The 14512-nt window shown below is 49.2% G+C and overlaps 1 protein-coding gene across 6 annotated transcripts in view; it reads right to left on the bottom strand.

Moving 5' to 3' along the window:
• Nucleotides 1-14512, bottom strand: part of Kirrel3 (kirre like nephrin family adhesion molecule 3) — a 553630-nt gene that overhangs the window by 10015 nt on the left and 529103 nt on the right. For 3 of the 6 annotated variants that reach the window (XM_060371465.1, XM_060371462.1, XM_060371479.1), the window contains 5 exons: nucleotides 11244-11344; nucleotides 7885-8083; nucleotides 6415-6450; nucleotides 3139-3321; nucleotides 1731-1840 (listed from right to left, as the gene is read on the bottom strand). In XM_060371465.1, coding sequence (XP_060227448.1) covers nucleotides 1731-1840; nucleotides 3139-3321; nucleotides 6415-6450; nucleotides 7885-8083; nucleotides 11244-11344 — 629 coding nt within the window. The remainder of the gene's footprint in view (nucleotides 1-1730; nucleotides 1841-3138; nucleotides 3322-6414; nucleotides 6451-7884; nucleotides 8084-11243; nucleotides 11345-14512) is intronic. The other 3 variants (XM_060371477.1, XM_060371470.1, XM_060371482.1) reach the window with 3 other exon arrangements.

Below are 14512 nucleotides of genomic sequence, written 5' to 3'. Positions count from 1 at the left end.
AATGTGGGTCTTTGATGTATAAAGGACTCTCAGGCCAGGAAGGAATCAGCAGCTCCTGGTGTGTCTGGAAGGCCAGATGTGTTTGGCTGGAAGATGGAACTGGAAAGACTGGCAGGTGCCTTGCAGCAAAGGGTCTGATGACACATTGGATGGCTGGACTTCATCCTGTAGACGTGGAAGCCGCTGGGGGACTTCAGCAGATTATCACAGGGCTAGGTTTACATTTAATATTTTATTTAGTTTGAGATAAAGTCTCCTTAGCTAGTTCAGACTTGCCATAAGGTCACAGAGATACTACTGTGTGTTTCTGCCACTTGAATGTCGGGGTTACAAGTGTGGGATACCAGATTTGTGTTTCAGAATGACATTTTTTTTTTTTTTTTTAAACAGAGCCACAGAGGATGGATTGTGACAAGTGACAAAGCCAAGTTCCATTACAGGGTTGCCGCAGTGGGCTAGGGGGCAATAGGAAGGCCCAAAATAAGGACAAAATAAGTGACTAAGGAGGAAAAGTAGGACACATATTTGAGACATATTTTTGAAGCAGAATCAACAGACTCTGAAAATCAATTGAGCAGAGAAAGTGTAGCAGAGAAAAAAGTCAGTTCCTCTCATCAAACATTTGTGAGCCTCTGCAAGGGACGAATAAGGCAGCAGTTGCTCCCCATCTAGTGGGTGGATTTAGAGCAACACAGTAGTTAGCAATTCCTGGGTTCTTGCAGGCAGGTCTCCGAATTCCTGGATTCCACACAGCAGATTCATCCAACCATGGATCAAAAACATTTAGGGAAAATTGCCTGTACCGAATGTGCGTATTTTACTTGCCATTAGTCCTTAAGCAATACGGTACAGTAATTGTTTACATAGCATTTACATCATATTACATAGTATAAATGGAGATGGTTTATGTATGTGAAAGGATGTGGGTAGCGTCTGTGTAAATGTTACATGTTATTTTATACCAGAGACTTGCACATCCTCAAGTTTGGGTATCTGGGGATTATGGGACCAAACCCAGCACAGATGTCCAGGGAAAACTCCATTTTACCCCATATGTACTCAGGTTGTTATCCCTATAATCCTGATGATGACCCTGCATATTAGGGTGTTCATATCCGTTTCATAGATAGGGTCACTGGGGCTCAGAGGAGCCGATGTCTTTTATTCCGTGCTCTCTTGTCACTGTTTTCAGACATTGCCACCTGCTATAGCATGTTCTACAAGCTTCTGGCACTGTCGACTAGGCTTCCGAATAGACAGTGGGGACCATTCTGGTCTTTGAAGGGAGGATCAAAAAGAGGAGGTGCCAGTTTGGTGCCGTTGGAGAAGTTTTGCATTTCCTTCTGGTGGCTATCCAGTTCCCAAGAAGAAATTGGTGCTTCCTGCAGGTGTGTGTGTGTGCATGTGCGTGTGTATGTGTGTGTGAAGGGTGAAGAGGGAAAAAAATACATCACGTATCTATAATATCTCCCTTCCCTCATGTGTAAGGCTGTATGTAGCTGCACATATAAATTTAAGCACAGGTTCTTTCCCTACTCAGTAGTCAGGATCCAGGTCAGGAACTGTATCATAGGTGTCTTTGGATCTCCCACATCACTTCACAGATGCGCAAACATTCATTGGCTGAGGGTGTGACCGGCTCATCGGGGCAGATGAGCCTCCCAGCAGTAGGAAGGACATCAAGAAGTCTCTGTCCCCAGGGTAGAGTGGGGCATGGGCAGCATTCTTACCATCAGCTGCTTGATGGCGGTGTGATCTTCAGCCTCCCGACCAGAAGCTGGCTCCTTGTGAACAATCTCCACTCGGATATCATTTTTGGCTGATACAACCCCTTTGAGATCTGAGATAAGACAGGAAAGTGTAGACAAAACAAAAACAAACAAACAAACAAACAAACACCACTCATTTCTCATGTTAAGGCAAGAAACATTAACTGCCCCACAGCTGCCACCCCTTTTCCCACCCCACCTCCGGATTTAACCACCCCTCAAACTCTGACTTTTCAGTTTTGCTGGCCCCCATCCATAGAACTTTTGTAGAGAGCTACTGTTAGCTGGATGGGCCTCAGAGGCTATCCATGCTGGCATCCCAGCTTCCTCAGTATCTCCTGTGGTTGGAGAGGTCATCCTCATCCATCCCTCTACCTCACCTAGCTAGGCTCTGTCACCCTCCATCCCTACTTCCTTTGAGAAGTCTTCTCTGTCCATTTCTACCTGGCTTTGAGCTCTCCATTTATAGAACCAAAAACCTTAATGTTAAAAAGAACTTAAGCTCTCTTAGCCCAGGAGTACATGGGTTCCCTTGGCCTACAGGACCAGCCTGTTTGACAAATCTTGCTGAAATACACTCTCCTTTCATTTCCGTGGAAAGGCAGCAAGGTCATGGAAATTGCAAGGTCATCTTGCTAGGTAGTCACAAGATGGTAAGGTTGCTGAGCTGGGAGTGGAGATTATGTGAGGGGAATCAGTGGCTTCCTTCCAGCAAGTAAATGGTGTTAGGCAGTCACAAACTGTCTTGTTGACTCAGTGCATTCTGATCCCAGAAGATCAGAGTTGGTTGGGGTCATAAGGCATGCCATCCTGAGGCCTTAAATACATGTGACTTGCCCAGGGTCACAGAGTTGAAGGTTGCATTTCTGTCTTTGACTCCTCTCTGCCATCCTACTTTTCCCTTACTCCTGCCAATCACATGTAACTCCAGAGCTGAGCCCAGTCCAGAAACCTGATGTACATAAATTCTTTAAGAAGAGTGCTGGCACTAGAGCTGTATTGCCAAAGATAACAGATCTTTAAAAGTCTGTCCAGGGCAACTTCTTACATGCCTTTTTGCCCTGTGTGGGTGACTTGCTTTTCAGGTTAAGCTTGCCATCTTATAGAGCCAAAGAGGGTCAGACTATACTGTTCCCTCTGAGATTTTTTTTTTTTTATACATCCCAAATAACAACTCTGTGTGTCCAACCCAAAGCACTACTGGCCTGCCCTGCTAGATGGAGGCTGGTTGAGTTTGGTTCAGCCTCAGTAGAGTTCCCACTTTCTGCCAGACACCCTCCAGGTGAATACCAATAAATACATCACACCCATCCCTGCCCCAGGAGCTCACAACACTGTTATGGCCCCTGTTCGTTGCATTCCTGCTTACTTGCTCTCCTGGGCAGTCTAAGCCTGGCCTTTTTCTCTGTCCCCCTCCCTGAGATCCCGGGTCTCCCTCCCGTACTTCTCTGGGAACGGGCACAGCAGAAGGCCACAATGGTTGCCATTAGGACGAGGAAGGCCACACCAGCTCCTACGGCCACCCCGATGATGACGGCCATTGGCACAGACTCTGCGGGAAAGAAACAGACAAAGTTGATGAGAGACAAAGGAAATCTACGGTCCTGCTAGGACCCTACCCAGTCCCTCGGGTGCAGCCCCCACAAAGCTGGGGCCAGACCACTGCCATGCGGGCCCCTCTTGGGAATGCCTTCGTGAGGCCTGGGCAGGCACAGACAGTCCAATAGGAGTCAGCCCTGGATAGAGGACATTAGGGTAGGTGGAGAGTAGGGAGGAGCCAGGGGAAGGGGTAGATGCTAGAACAGACTGTGGAGAGCCAGGGGAGAGGAAAACTGGAGATGTAGGACGAGGCTAGTCTAATTTAGCTCTCTTCAGCATTACAGAAGGGGTCTATAATACATGCAGTGGCTGGTGAGTCATAAGTCCATGGCTTTTCTTTGAAAAAAAAAAAAAAAAAAAGGTGATGGTTCCTGTCTTTGTTTGTCTAGTTCCTTCCTCACTTCCCTTTCTGTGGTACAGGGAGGGTACATACAGACAACCAGTTCTCAGGGGTTTCAGCTGTGAGGCAACTTCCCCCTCTGGCCCGCTCAGAGCCACTACATTCTTTCAAGGCCAGTCCTTCAGCATCTGCCACCTGTTCCAGCCATGAAGGGCCCAGAAACTCCTCACCCTTGCTCATTCCCCAGTCTGTCTCTGGCCCCTGCCAGATGGGCAGGAGTGGTAGATGATGATGTGGGGCAGGGAGACAGTTTTTCCAAAATGCCCTGTCCCTTCTACGGATGTATATGGGCCCCAAGCACATGATTCTAGGCCCTGAGCAGTCTATCAGCTCTGGGAAATTCTGAGGCTGGCTGAGACTGGGTTATAAATGAACTCAAGCCTCTCATTTGGTAAAGACACTGAAACCCAGAGAAGTCAAGTGACTATTTCAAGGACACACACAACAGCTAGTTCAATCCAGGCCTCCTCCATCTCGTCCCAACCCCATCCTGCCCTGTTTTCTGTGTCACATGGCATCCTCCAGGCTGCTGGTCCGCTGTTCCCCTTGCTTCATCACACCTTCCGAGCATCTTACTCCTTGTCTCTTATCTGTCAAATGAAGTAGCAACAGTGTGCCTTCAGATGCTCCTGTGATGGGTTTTTTAGGTGAGAGAATGTGGGAAAGGTCTTGGGGCAGAGGCCCATCCCTCTTCAAATATGTGTTCCGGTTACTTTGTGTGTGGTGAGGACAGTAACAGACAGAAGACTTAACAGAGAGAAAAATGCCCCTGAATGCCTGAGCTCCCGCTCCACCCACATTCATCAGTGCAGCTTAGATGACCTGCAGGAGGCGAGGTGTTTGTTCTGGAGCTGTGGTTACAGCGTCATGGTTCTTTCCTTTTCTTTTTTTCTTTGGCTGTCTTGGGAATGAAACTCAGGTTTCATACATACTGAGTGAGTGCTCTGCTACCCTTACCCCTGTTTACCAAAGAGAAAGACACGCTGAAATTCTGGTTCCCCAAGCTGTTGCTATGACGTGAGGGGCACCTGCTAGGCAGACCTGGTGTCATACCACCCTAGGATTCACACATGAATTCTATTGTTACCTACCTACTAGTGGCCAAGCAAGACCACTGTAGACGTGACTGGAGGTGACCAAGAGGAGATAAAAATGGCAAATCACAAGGACTGAAAGGAGAACTGTTCGGGGGTTGTGCTCAGAAATCACGTCTGAGTAAAAAGATGTTATCTTAGCCAAGTTGGCTTTGACAAACAGGTGTTCCTGGTTAAACCTCATTAGTTCTGGGGTTTACATTTCCTTGTTCTGTGTTTGGTTTAGCCCTCTCTTTAGTTTCCCAGGGAAAACTGAGAGGTATCACAGCTCATCTCAGACCCAAGGCATGCTCTCTTAACATCCCCAGGTTTCAACTTTTGGTCCATAACTCAGAGAGCCAAGGCAGCAGAATTATGGTCACTGCTGACTTGTGTGCCCCCTAAATCACATTTTCTTGCACTGTTAACAGCATGCAGTGTATGCATCTTGGGTAGGCAGCGGCAGAGGAAAAGGGCTCTGTGAAAGCAGGTGGTCCCCAGGCGGCATCCCTTACCAGGTCCCAAAATGTCTCTTCCTCTCCTGCCCTCTCAAATTTTGACTTAGGTCACCTTTTCTGGCTACTTCTTTCTGGGCAGACCATTCTTTTGAGAAGGACTCAGAGGGGCTGTCTTTCTTACCTTCTCTCTGCCCATGGAAGGAGACTGGGCATGGCTGGGGAGGGGAGGGAACTTAGCTACCAAAGGGGAAAGAAGTATGAAATAGAGACAGGGGAGAGCCAGTGCCTCCATAAGACCTAGACTTCTAGAGGTCGGAAGATGTAGGGGCAGATAATTGCATACTGCCTCTGGATGGGCCACAGGGCCTCTGTGGGACAGTGGTGATCTAGGCACTCTGAGAAGAACATGTGTATCCAGGGAGCGGGGGATGTGGGCCCCGAGTGTAGCTCATTAAAGCGGTGATAACGATCAGACAACCAATGTGGGCACAGAACTGAGACAGAGGACACTCAGGCCTTGGCCAGCACTGCAGCATAGGATTCACTAAGCCCTGCTGTTCCTCTCTGGTGTCCTGCCTGGGGGCACAAGGGGACAGTTGTCTAGATGGAACAAATCAACCCCTAGAGAGAGCTTGATGGCTGATTTGACATGCGAGCCCTGGAGGGGCAGTGTCCAGCAACCTTTGGCTTGGTGATGAGATGATGTCCATGGCGGGAATACAGGGAGCTGGGAAGGCGATGAACCAGCAAGCATGGATGGAACAGGCCACAGGGCCCTGGGGAGCAATGTTGAACTGGTGATGTGCTGAGGAGGAGAGTTAAGAAGGACCTGGAAGGGGCAGGGGTGGGGACCAGGGCTTCTGAGGACAAAGGGTGGGAGCGGAGCGAGGGCTGTGTCCTGGGGAGGAAGGAGCCCTGGGCTGTGGTATCAGGCAGGTGTCTGCGGTCCCTGGACGCCAGCTGCTGGGAGCCCCTCTCCCACTGCTCTGACTGCACTAAGCCCTTGACACGGGGAGGAAGAGAACTTAGCAGCCTCCCTGCCCCCTTTTAAGCCCCTCCCCTACTAGCCAGTCCCCCCCTCCACCCCGGGCAGTTCTCATCGGCTCCTTCCGTACCTGCTTCCAGCCCGGCTCCCGACTTCATTTCCGAACCTGTTTGGAAATAAAGCAAGCGTCCATAGCCAGGGCCTGGCTGGCCAGGGTGGGGTGGGACGGGATTGGTCACCTGGAGGGGTGAAGGGGGATTCCCTTCTCTGTCTTGTCTCTGGGACCGCTCCATAGATCCAGGTTCCCCCACCTGAACTGGAGTTCATTCAGCCTGACATGGCCCTCCGGAGCAGGGGTAGGGACAGAGAGAAAAGTCAAACCTGGAGGAGAGGTTTTAGGGGCGGGTGGGACTACTAAAGGAGGGCACAGGGGTAAGGGCCCAAGGGGGAAGACAAAGAGGGTAGGCAACAGGGGACCAGGGAGGTTTGGATGATGTGTGGATGGCATTATGCAAATTATATGCAAAGCGTTATGCAAAGCAGCACCTATTAGGAAGAGGTGTTTGGAGACACTGAGACTTTTGATCTGTAGGTGCAATCACAGCTACCTCATGATTTACTGAAGCTTTGTGGGGGGTCCATCTGGGACCACTTGCTGGGCTTCCAACTTCTGATACAGAGGTCCAGGCCTGCTGAGCACCACCCCTGAACCCCGTGGTGGAGCACTAGCTAGCAGAGGGAAGGCCTGCAGCCCAATCCAGGAACTAATGTGCTGTGTGCCGAGTGAGCTTCTCTGGACCAGCTCTCATCTTTCTGGCATTCTCCGTTTAGTAGCCTGAGCTGGAGAACTTTAAATGGTGACTGGAGTTCTACTGTTCCTTCTGAAGTGAGGGCTTGCTGTGTTGCCCAGGCTGGTCTTGAATGTGTAGGATCAAGTGATCCTGCTACCTCAGTCCACTGTGTAACTGAGCGTTCAGGCACACACTGCCATGTTTGGCATGAGACCAAGTTCCTAGCCTCTGCTCAGGAGCTAGGGCAGTGGGCATATGGGGTCACAGTCAAGGATCACAGTTAGGTGAGTCTCCTTCCTTTTTCCTCCTCTCTCTCAAAATCCAGCTGCCCTGTGCACCAGAACTGGCCAGGGTCTCCTCTAGGCTACCACGGTCCAGCTGTGGTCTGAGCCCAGCCCCCAGCCCTCACACAGGCAGTGCTGCCCTTCAGCTTTAGCTTTGGCCCATTCTTGGGACTTCTGCTGTTCTGTCATGTTTGGGCCAGGTTCCTTAGCATGTCTAAGCACAAGCGAGGGCACTTGGGCATTAGAACTGAGCCCTCAGGGAAAGGCAGAATATGTGGAAGCCAGGGTCTTTGAAAGCCACTGGTGTTTATCACTGCCGTCAGCCCAGCTCGCTCTGTGGTCACCCTTTCCTGAACAGCCTCAGAGGCCACCAGTCAGAGTAGTCCTTGCTCCCTTAGTGGGGCTAGTGCCCCTTGCTGCAGAAGGTAGCTATGTGAGGCTTGTGGCAGTGAGGAAGAGCACTGTGCCCCGTTCTTGGATCTGACAGGCATTCCCTGGTCCCCTGGGCACCCTGGCAATTCTCACCTTGTTCCTTGAGTCGGATGATCTCTGTGTCAGAGCCGAAGCTGTTCCAGGCTGTACAGTTGTAGATGGTCTGGAAGTCAGCACGTACAATGTTGCTGATGGTCAGCGTGGAAATGACACCCTCCTCGGTGCTCACGGTCTCCACTGTGTAGCGCCCCGATGTCCCTGACTCCAGGACGTTCTCCTTCCAGGACCAGGCCTGCCAGATCGTGAAGGGTTTTGAGAGTTCATACCAGGACCATGGTGTCACCCCTCCAAGATGCTGAGATAGCTAGGCTCATGTTCGTAATCACTGCCACACACCACCAACATAAACACATGTAGTTCCGGACATATGCCACTCTATACAAACCAAAACACATGACACACACCACCCACAGGAACACATTATCCATAGGAACATATATGCCATACCAAACATATGATCAGCATGTGTACACAGTGATACGTGTGCATGCACATGTCCCACACTAAACAAACACCCACGCATGCACATTATAGAACACGTACACTCAACAATACACATATACATATCAACATGTGCAAACACAGTATGTATACACACTATGACACATACTACGAAAATCAATATTCATGTACAACACGTCACACACCATGTGCACCCACACGCACATAAGCACACCCACCACAAGCGCTTTTGACCACGTGCAGACAACAGCGACCATGTATTCAGAGGTATTCATTTACCACACCACATCACAATGCACATGTGTGTATGTACCACAGTACAAATAAATATGTATCATGACAAATAAACATATGCCACACCACCGCATGTACACCACACCATATCACATACTACATTGTGCAAACATACATACATGTTTACATACACCCATCGCAAACTGCATACTACACATACATATACCTCAAATACATATACATACACGTACCATGACACCCAGTAGCACATCAGATGCTGAATTCCACCACCATGCACACATAACTATACCACAACACACTGTGTACTCACACCACATCACACACACCAAGAACACCTATCAGTGCACATACACGCTACTGTAGACACACATTGTTATACGTGAGCATCATGCACACGTGCATGGCACACGTGTATATGTGTATATGGCACACACACACTTCGTGGACACACATTCTGCTGTCCGTGTACATCCATACCCACACAGGCTGGTGACACCTCAGAGGATATGTCCTTCAGATACACAGGATATCTGAAAGATACCCTATGTAGCTCTGCATTGGGAATGTTTTCTAGGTAAAGAGGGAGGCTTGGTGGCAGCACTGTGGCCCTCCACATGGCCGCCTGTCTGGGCTTGCTTGCCAGTGATCCCTGGTGCTGAGCCTTGCTGAGATGGACTTTAACAATTCGTTAAGGCGAGTTATTACTAGACTGCTCTTCAACTCTGAATGTAACAGAAGAGGACCTTGATCTGCTTATCCACCTGTTGTTGACTTCCACTGGTGAGCTTATGGTGTGGCCCATCACACCCAGTCTGGGGGACCTTGTTTTTAAAGGAGTATGTTTGAAATTGTATGCTCCATCATCTCATCTCCCTTTGTTTACTGGGGCCAACCATGTCTAGATGCCAGAAAGCACAAGTGAGAGCTTGGCTTTTCTTGCTCTGGGCCAGATCCTTTCTGGCTGTGGGGCATTTGTGGCATCCTTGGTTCTATTCACTAAGGCTAGTACTCTTCACCACTGTGACAACCACGAAGGTCTCCAGACACTGCTAGATGCCTTTAGGAGACCTAGTGAGAACTGCGAGCCTAGAAATAAATAGCTACAAGGAAAGAGACGGTATAAAAATGCTCAAGGGTGATTGAGGGGACCTTTTACAGTGGTCATGAGTTATATTTATATTTAAAAGAATTAAAGAGCGAATGGGGAGACATAGGTAGTAGCTGCCATGTGCAATTATTTGCAATTTTGTGTGCATCTTTCAGATAGCAAACGAACCAGATGCCCGAGACAACATTTAGCAGCAATAATTCTCTAACTGTGTCTTAGTTTGCCAGGCAGCATCTCTGGTACACATGTGCTCCTGTTTGAGCAGTGCCCAGCTGAACTACAGCCTTGCAGCGCTGTGTCACTGCAGAGTTGGCCTCTGGGTGGTTTGAATGAGAATAGCTCCCATAGGCTCATATGAATACTTGATCCACATTGGTGGAACTGTTTGAGAAGGATTAGAAAGGTGGACTTCTTGGAGGAGGTAGGTCGGGGGGGGTGGGCTTTGAGGTTTCAAAAACACTAGTGCTATTCCCAGTGTGCTCTCTGCCTCCTAGTTGCATGTCAAGATGCGGGCTCTCAGCTGTTCCTGCCTTTATGCCGTTATGCCCTGGCTCTGCCATCACGAACTCTATCTAGGCCTTTGAACTGTAAGAGCAATTAAATGCTTTCTTTTGTAAGTTACTTTGGTTTTGGTGTTTTGTTACAGTGATACAAAGTAACTAAGGCCCCAACATAGGCGCCAGGGATTACTAAAATAACACTTTCCTTCAGAAGTGCTACAAAACACTTCTTTTTTCTTTGTTTTCATACTGAAGCAGCTACCAGTTTCAGATTTCTTTTGGGGGTGGTTCTTGTGTTTAAAAAGATGGCTTAGTGGGTAAGGCGTTTGACACAGGAGCCCAAAGGCCTGAGTTGGATCTCCAAAGCCTATACAAATGTGGAAGGAGAGAACCGATTTCACAAAGTTGGCCTCTGATCTCTACTCTCACACCATGACATGCACTCCACCTCCACATCCTACTCACACAATGATACCAAGTTTAAAACTTTAAGTCTTTCTTAATAAAATAAATGCAAACACCATGGTGTAAATGAGGGTGGCCTGTCTGACCCCAGAGGCTGAGTGGTTGGAGGAAGTAAGGTTAATGGTCATTTTCAATCTGGAAAGCGCAGAGTACCTCTTGGACTTCAGGAGGAGAAGAGCAGAAGAGCTTTGGGGAGGTTCAGGGATTTCTGACAGTAAACTGCATCCAGTTTACAGTTTTATCACACTGGCTTTGAGCCCAGGAAAGAAAAGAAATGGGTTGTCCTTCTCCCCTGCTGTTTTCACTTGCCTTCTGCACTCAGGAGGCCTATTTCAGTCCGAATCATCAATGCCGGCACTTGGAGGCAGGTACACCTGTAAGTTTGCCTGTTCTGAGATGGGAGGCTGCCTCCCCCTATTTCCTCTTCAGGTTACATTCTCAAGACACAGATAGGTATCGTTTCCTCCCATGGAGAAGGGAAGCTGCAGGGTTTGCACTGATTTGCAGGGTACCTGCCCAGGTGTTGGCAGAGGTGACCCCTGGATGCCGGGAGTCAGTGCACGGCTCATGCCCTCATCACCTTCCCTCCCTGGAGCACTCACAATGCGGTCAGGAGGCGGCGTGCTCCGGATGAAACACTTGATCTGTCCCTTCTCACCATGGAGGGCATGCTGAGTCTGTGTGCTGGAGATGATAGGGGGTCCTGTTGGGAAGATGACATCATGTTAGGAATGCAGGAAGGGCAAAGCCCCAGCTGGAACCCTCTTCGATGGGTTCAGAAGTGTATTAACCAATCTAAGCACTCCCCTAACCTCTACAGTAGGCCTGTGCATGCAAGGCAGAGTGTGAGGTAGGGGACCCAGAGATAAATTAGGCATTCAGTCACAAAACTCTCCAGGGACCACGAGTGAATGCTTCCAAGACAGAATTCCCCAGAAGACATAAATATCTAATACAAGGTGGTGAGTGTTCATACCACAGGAGTGGTGCAGATAAAGTACCAGCTGGCTTCAGAGGAGAGAGAATAACTCTATCTGCAGATGGGGAGTGCAAAGAAGGTGGTGAGCTTGGGAAGGGAGTGGAGGCAAGCACCATTATGAGAGAAGATTGCAGGGAAGAAGAGCAGAAGGGATGCCACCCAGCTTTCCTCTGTTGTTGAAATTCAAGGAATCTCTTAGTTGTCCAGCAGAGGGCACACTTGCCTAAGAAACTGATGTCTGCTGGGCCAAGAAGGGAAAAGTGGTGCTGTTCCTTCACCAAGAGCGAGAATTACCCTGCAAAGGGGAAGCTGAGCTCATAGCCTTAATCCCATACAGGTCTCAGAAGAGCCTGTGGTTTACTGTCTTGTTTTTCTGCACATATACAGCCACGCCAGGTGAAAACACAGCTCCAAACCTGACCCAGTATTATCCCAAAGTGTGTGTGCTTGCAAGAGGTGGGAGGGTGGGGGAGGGAGATCAGGAGAGAGACAGAGACAGAGACAGAGTCAGGGACAGATACAGAGAGATCTGTCAGCTTCTGAGGACCAGTCTCATCACATTGGGCAAGCCAAGAGATGTTACTGGGAGTGAAGTCTGTCTCATTGGTTTTTCCATTTACGTGCCCCTTATCTACACCTAACTTGGGCTGGGCCAGGCTGGCTGAAGAATGAGGGTGGAATGAAAATCTTCTTGCACGTTCCCAGGCCTTGGAATGATGGTTGGGATTTAGACCTCAGAACAGAGGAAAGGTGGCTAAGAGTGAGAGATCCTGAGAAGAGGCAAAATTATGCTGGGAACAAAACAAAAATTGCTGCAAACATAATTGCTGTTTATTAACCACCTTAATTAAAATAGATTTGCATTTCTATGAGTAGTTCTTGGCCATGGGGAAAACAGGTATTGGGAGAGTTGGCTTCTGAGTTCAGAATAGAGATAGCTCTAGTGCACAGGACATGGGTGACCTCAAGGTAAGAGCTTTGCCCTCAGAAGGCTTTAAAGATGGGCTGAATCTTGCTTTCCTCCTTAGAGTTCCCCACCTCTAAGAAGCCCTTGGCCCCAAGCCACAGTGGCTCTACATTCTGTGAAACATGGAGGATGCTTTGCTTTGCAGCTGAACTAAGAAGTGATGATACCATAAAAATATTTTCCTTTCATTTCTCAGGAACTAGGAATCCCCCAAGGGGTTCACAGGGCTCTAAAAGCTGTCAAAAAATACATGCGCTTATGGGCTTCTTGAAAGAAAGAAAGAAAGAAAAAAAACTAGGATAAAGGAAACCAACGGGTAATTGGTACCCCATCTCTCCCTTCTTCCTGATACCCTCCTGAGCCAGCTCCACTCATAGCAGTGCCAATTCATGTTCCAAGGCCACTGGACTGGCTGCCACTCACAGGAGGAGTGGTGGGAGATGGCTGCATCCTAGACACCCAGGTCCCTGTCTACCAGCCTCACTACCCCTCCACTTGTTCTCCAATTGCAGGCAGGACAGACAAGCTCCCTAGCAGAAGTTGGCAGGTTCCTCCCTTTGGGTCATTTTGTCCAGGCCTCAGTCTCACTGTGACTAGCACAAAATAAACAAGGGGACAGTTTCCTTCCTCCTGTCGATCCCTTTGGTTGTTCTCCTAGGAACCTAGGAAAGACATGCAGGCTGAGAAAAAGAAAAAAAAAATGGACAGAATAAATGTTGGCTGGATGCCAGAACCTAGGCTAGAATGTGGGTCCTTTTGAGGTGCGTGTGTTTCCCAGGAGAAAAGGAAGAATTATTTCCCCAAAAAGTCTTTTAAAGTTCCCATCAGGAAATGCCTGCATGTCTTAAAGCAACAGTAAAAATGCCAGCCTTCTCCTCACATACTCCTTTCCCCTAGACACAGCGATGCTCAGTTAATAGCTCCAGGCTTGGGAACGCTGATGAACATGTGTGTGTCTGAGGGTCCCTAGCCTTCAGGTCACAGCTGACAATAAGCACAGCATGTTGACTCCTCAGCGCCCTCCCCAGAGAGGGCAGTGGGGAGGGCTGCCGATTTCACTGTGGCCTGGCGTACTGAGTGGAGTGTCAGACACTGGCTCGGCAGGAAAAGGCTGCAGCCTGTGTTGCCATGGATATACTGAGGCGCGATCAGATGCTGTTATTTTTAGCCCTGCAGTGCCAATTTATTGGTGGCATCCTGGGGACACACAGGAAAGGCAGGAGGCCCTGGGAGTCTGGGTTCTGCCTGGGAAGGGTGATGTGTGAATGCTCTGGGGTCTGGGTAGACTGAGTAGACTGACCATTTCTCTGCAGCAGTTGCCCCTCCCAGGACAGGAGGAGAGGAACTACTGAGCAGGAGCTGAGTAATGGGGACAGCGGAGGGGTGCTGAGGAGGCATGAAGCTGGTCGTGGTAGTCGAGCAAACGAGGAGAATAGATGAGCTTCCTGCATATAGTCACTTTGACTCATTTCCAGGACTTGGCTCACACCTTGCTCTCCGGCCAGGACCCTAAAGCCTCACACGAGGGCCTGAAGCTCGGGTCTCTGATTTGAGGCAGACTTCAGTCACCAGCACACAGCAGTGCATGGTGGTGGAGGTGGGGCTTAGGCCTTTGCATTTCTCCTATAAACTGGCAGCCCTGATTCCTGAGCATAACCAGGTGTGCACTTCAGGAACCTTACAACGTCTGTCTTGCTGCCTGTCTTCTTAAGTCTGGCCTGAGCAGGTTCTAGCTTCTTTATTGCCACCTCCATTCCAGCATCCAGGTCTGGTCTGATACCCCCCAACCCCTCAGTGTTTCACAGACACATCTGTCAATGAACTTCTGCTATGAGCACACTTTCCTGCTGTGGTGACATTCGCTGTGGGTAAGACATGCTCCGTGACCTCAGGGAGACCCTGTAGGCTTGGTCCCTGGAGACTGT

This window comes from Meriones unguiculatus, chromosome 1, assembly GCF_030254825.1.
Source record: "Meriones unguiculatus strain TT.TT164.6M chromosome 1, Bangor_MerUng_6.1, whole genome shotgun sequence".
Classification (NCBI taxonomy): domain Eukaryota; kingdom Metazoa; phylum Chordata; class Mammalia; order Rodentia; family Muridae; genus Meriones; species Meriones unguiculatus.
Note: the sequence above shows the minus strand (reverse complement) of the source record. Positions and strands in the feature narration are given on the sequence as shown.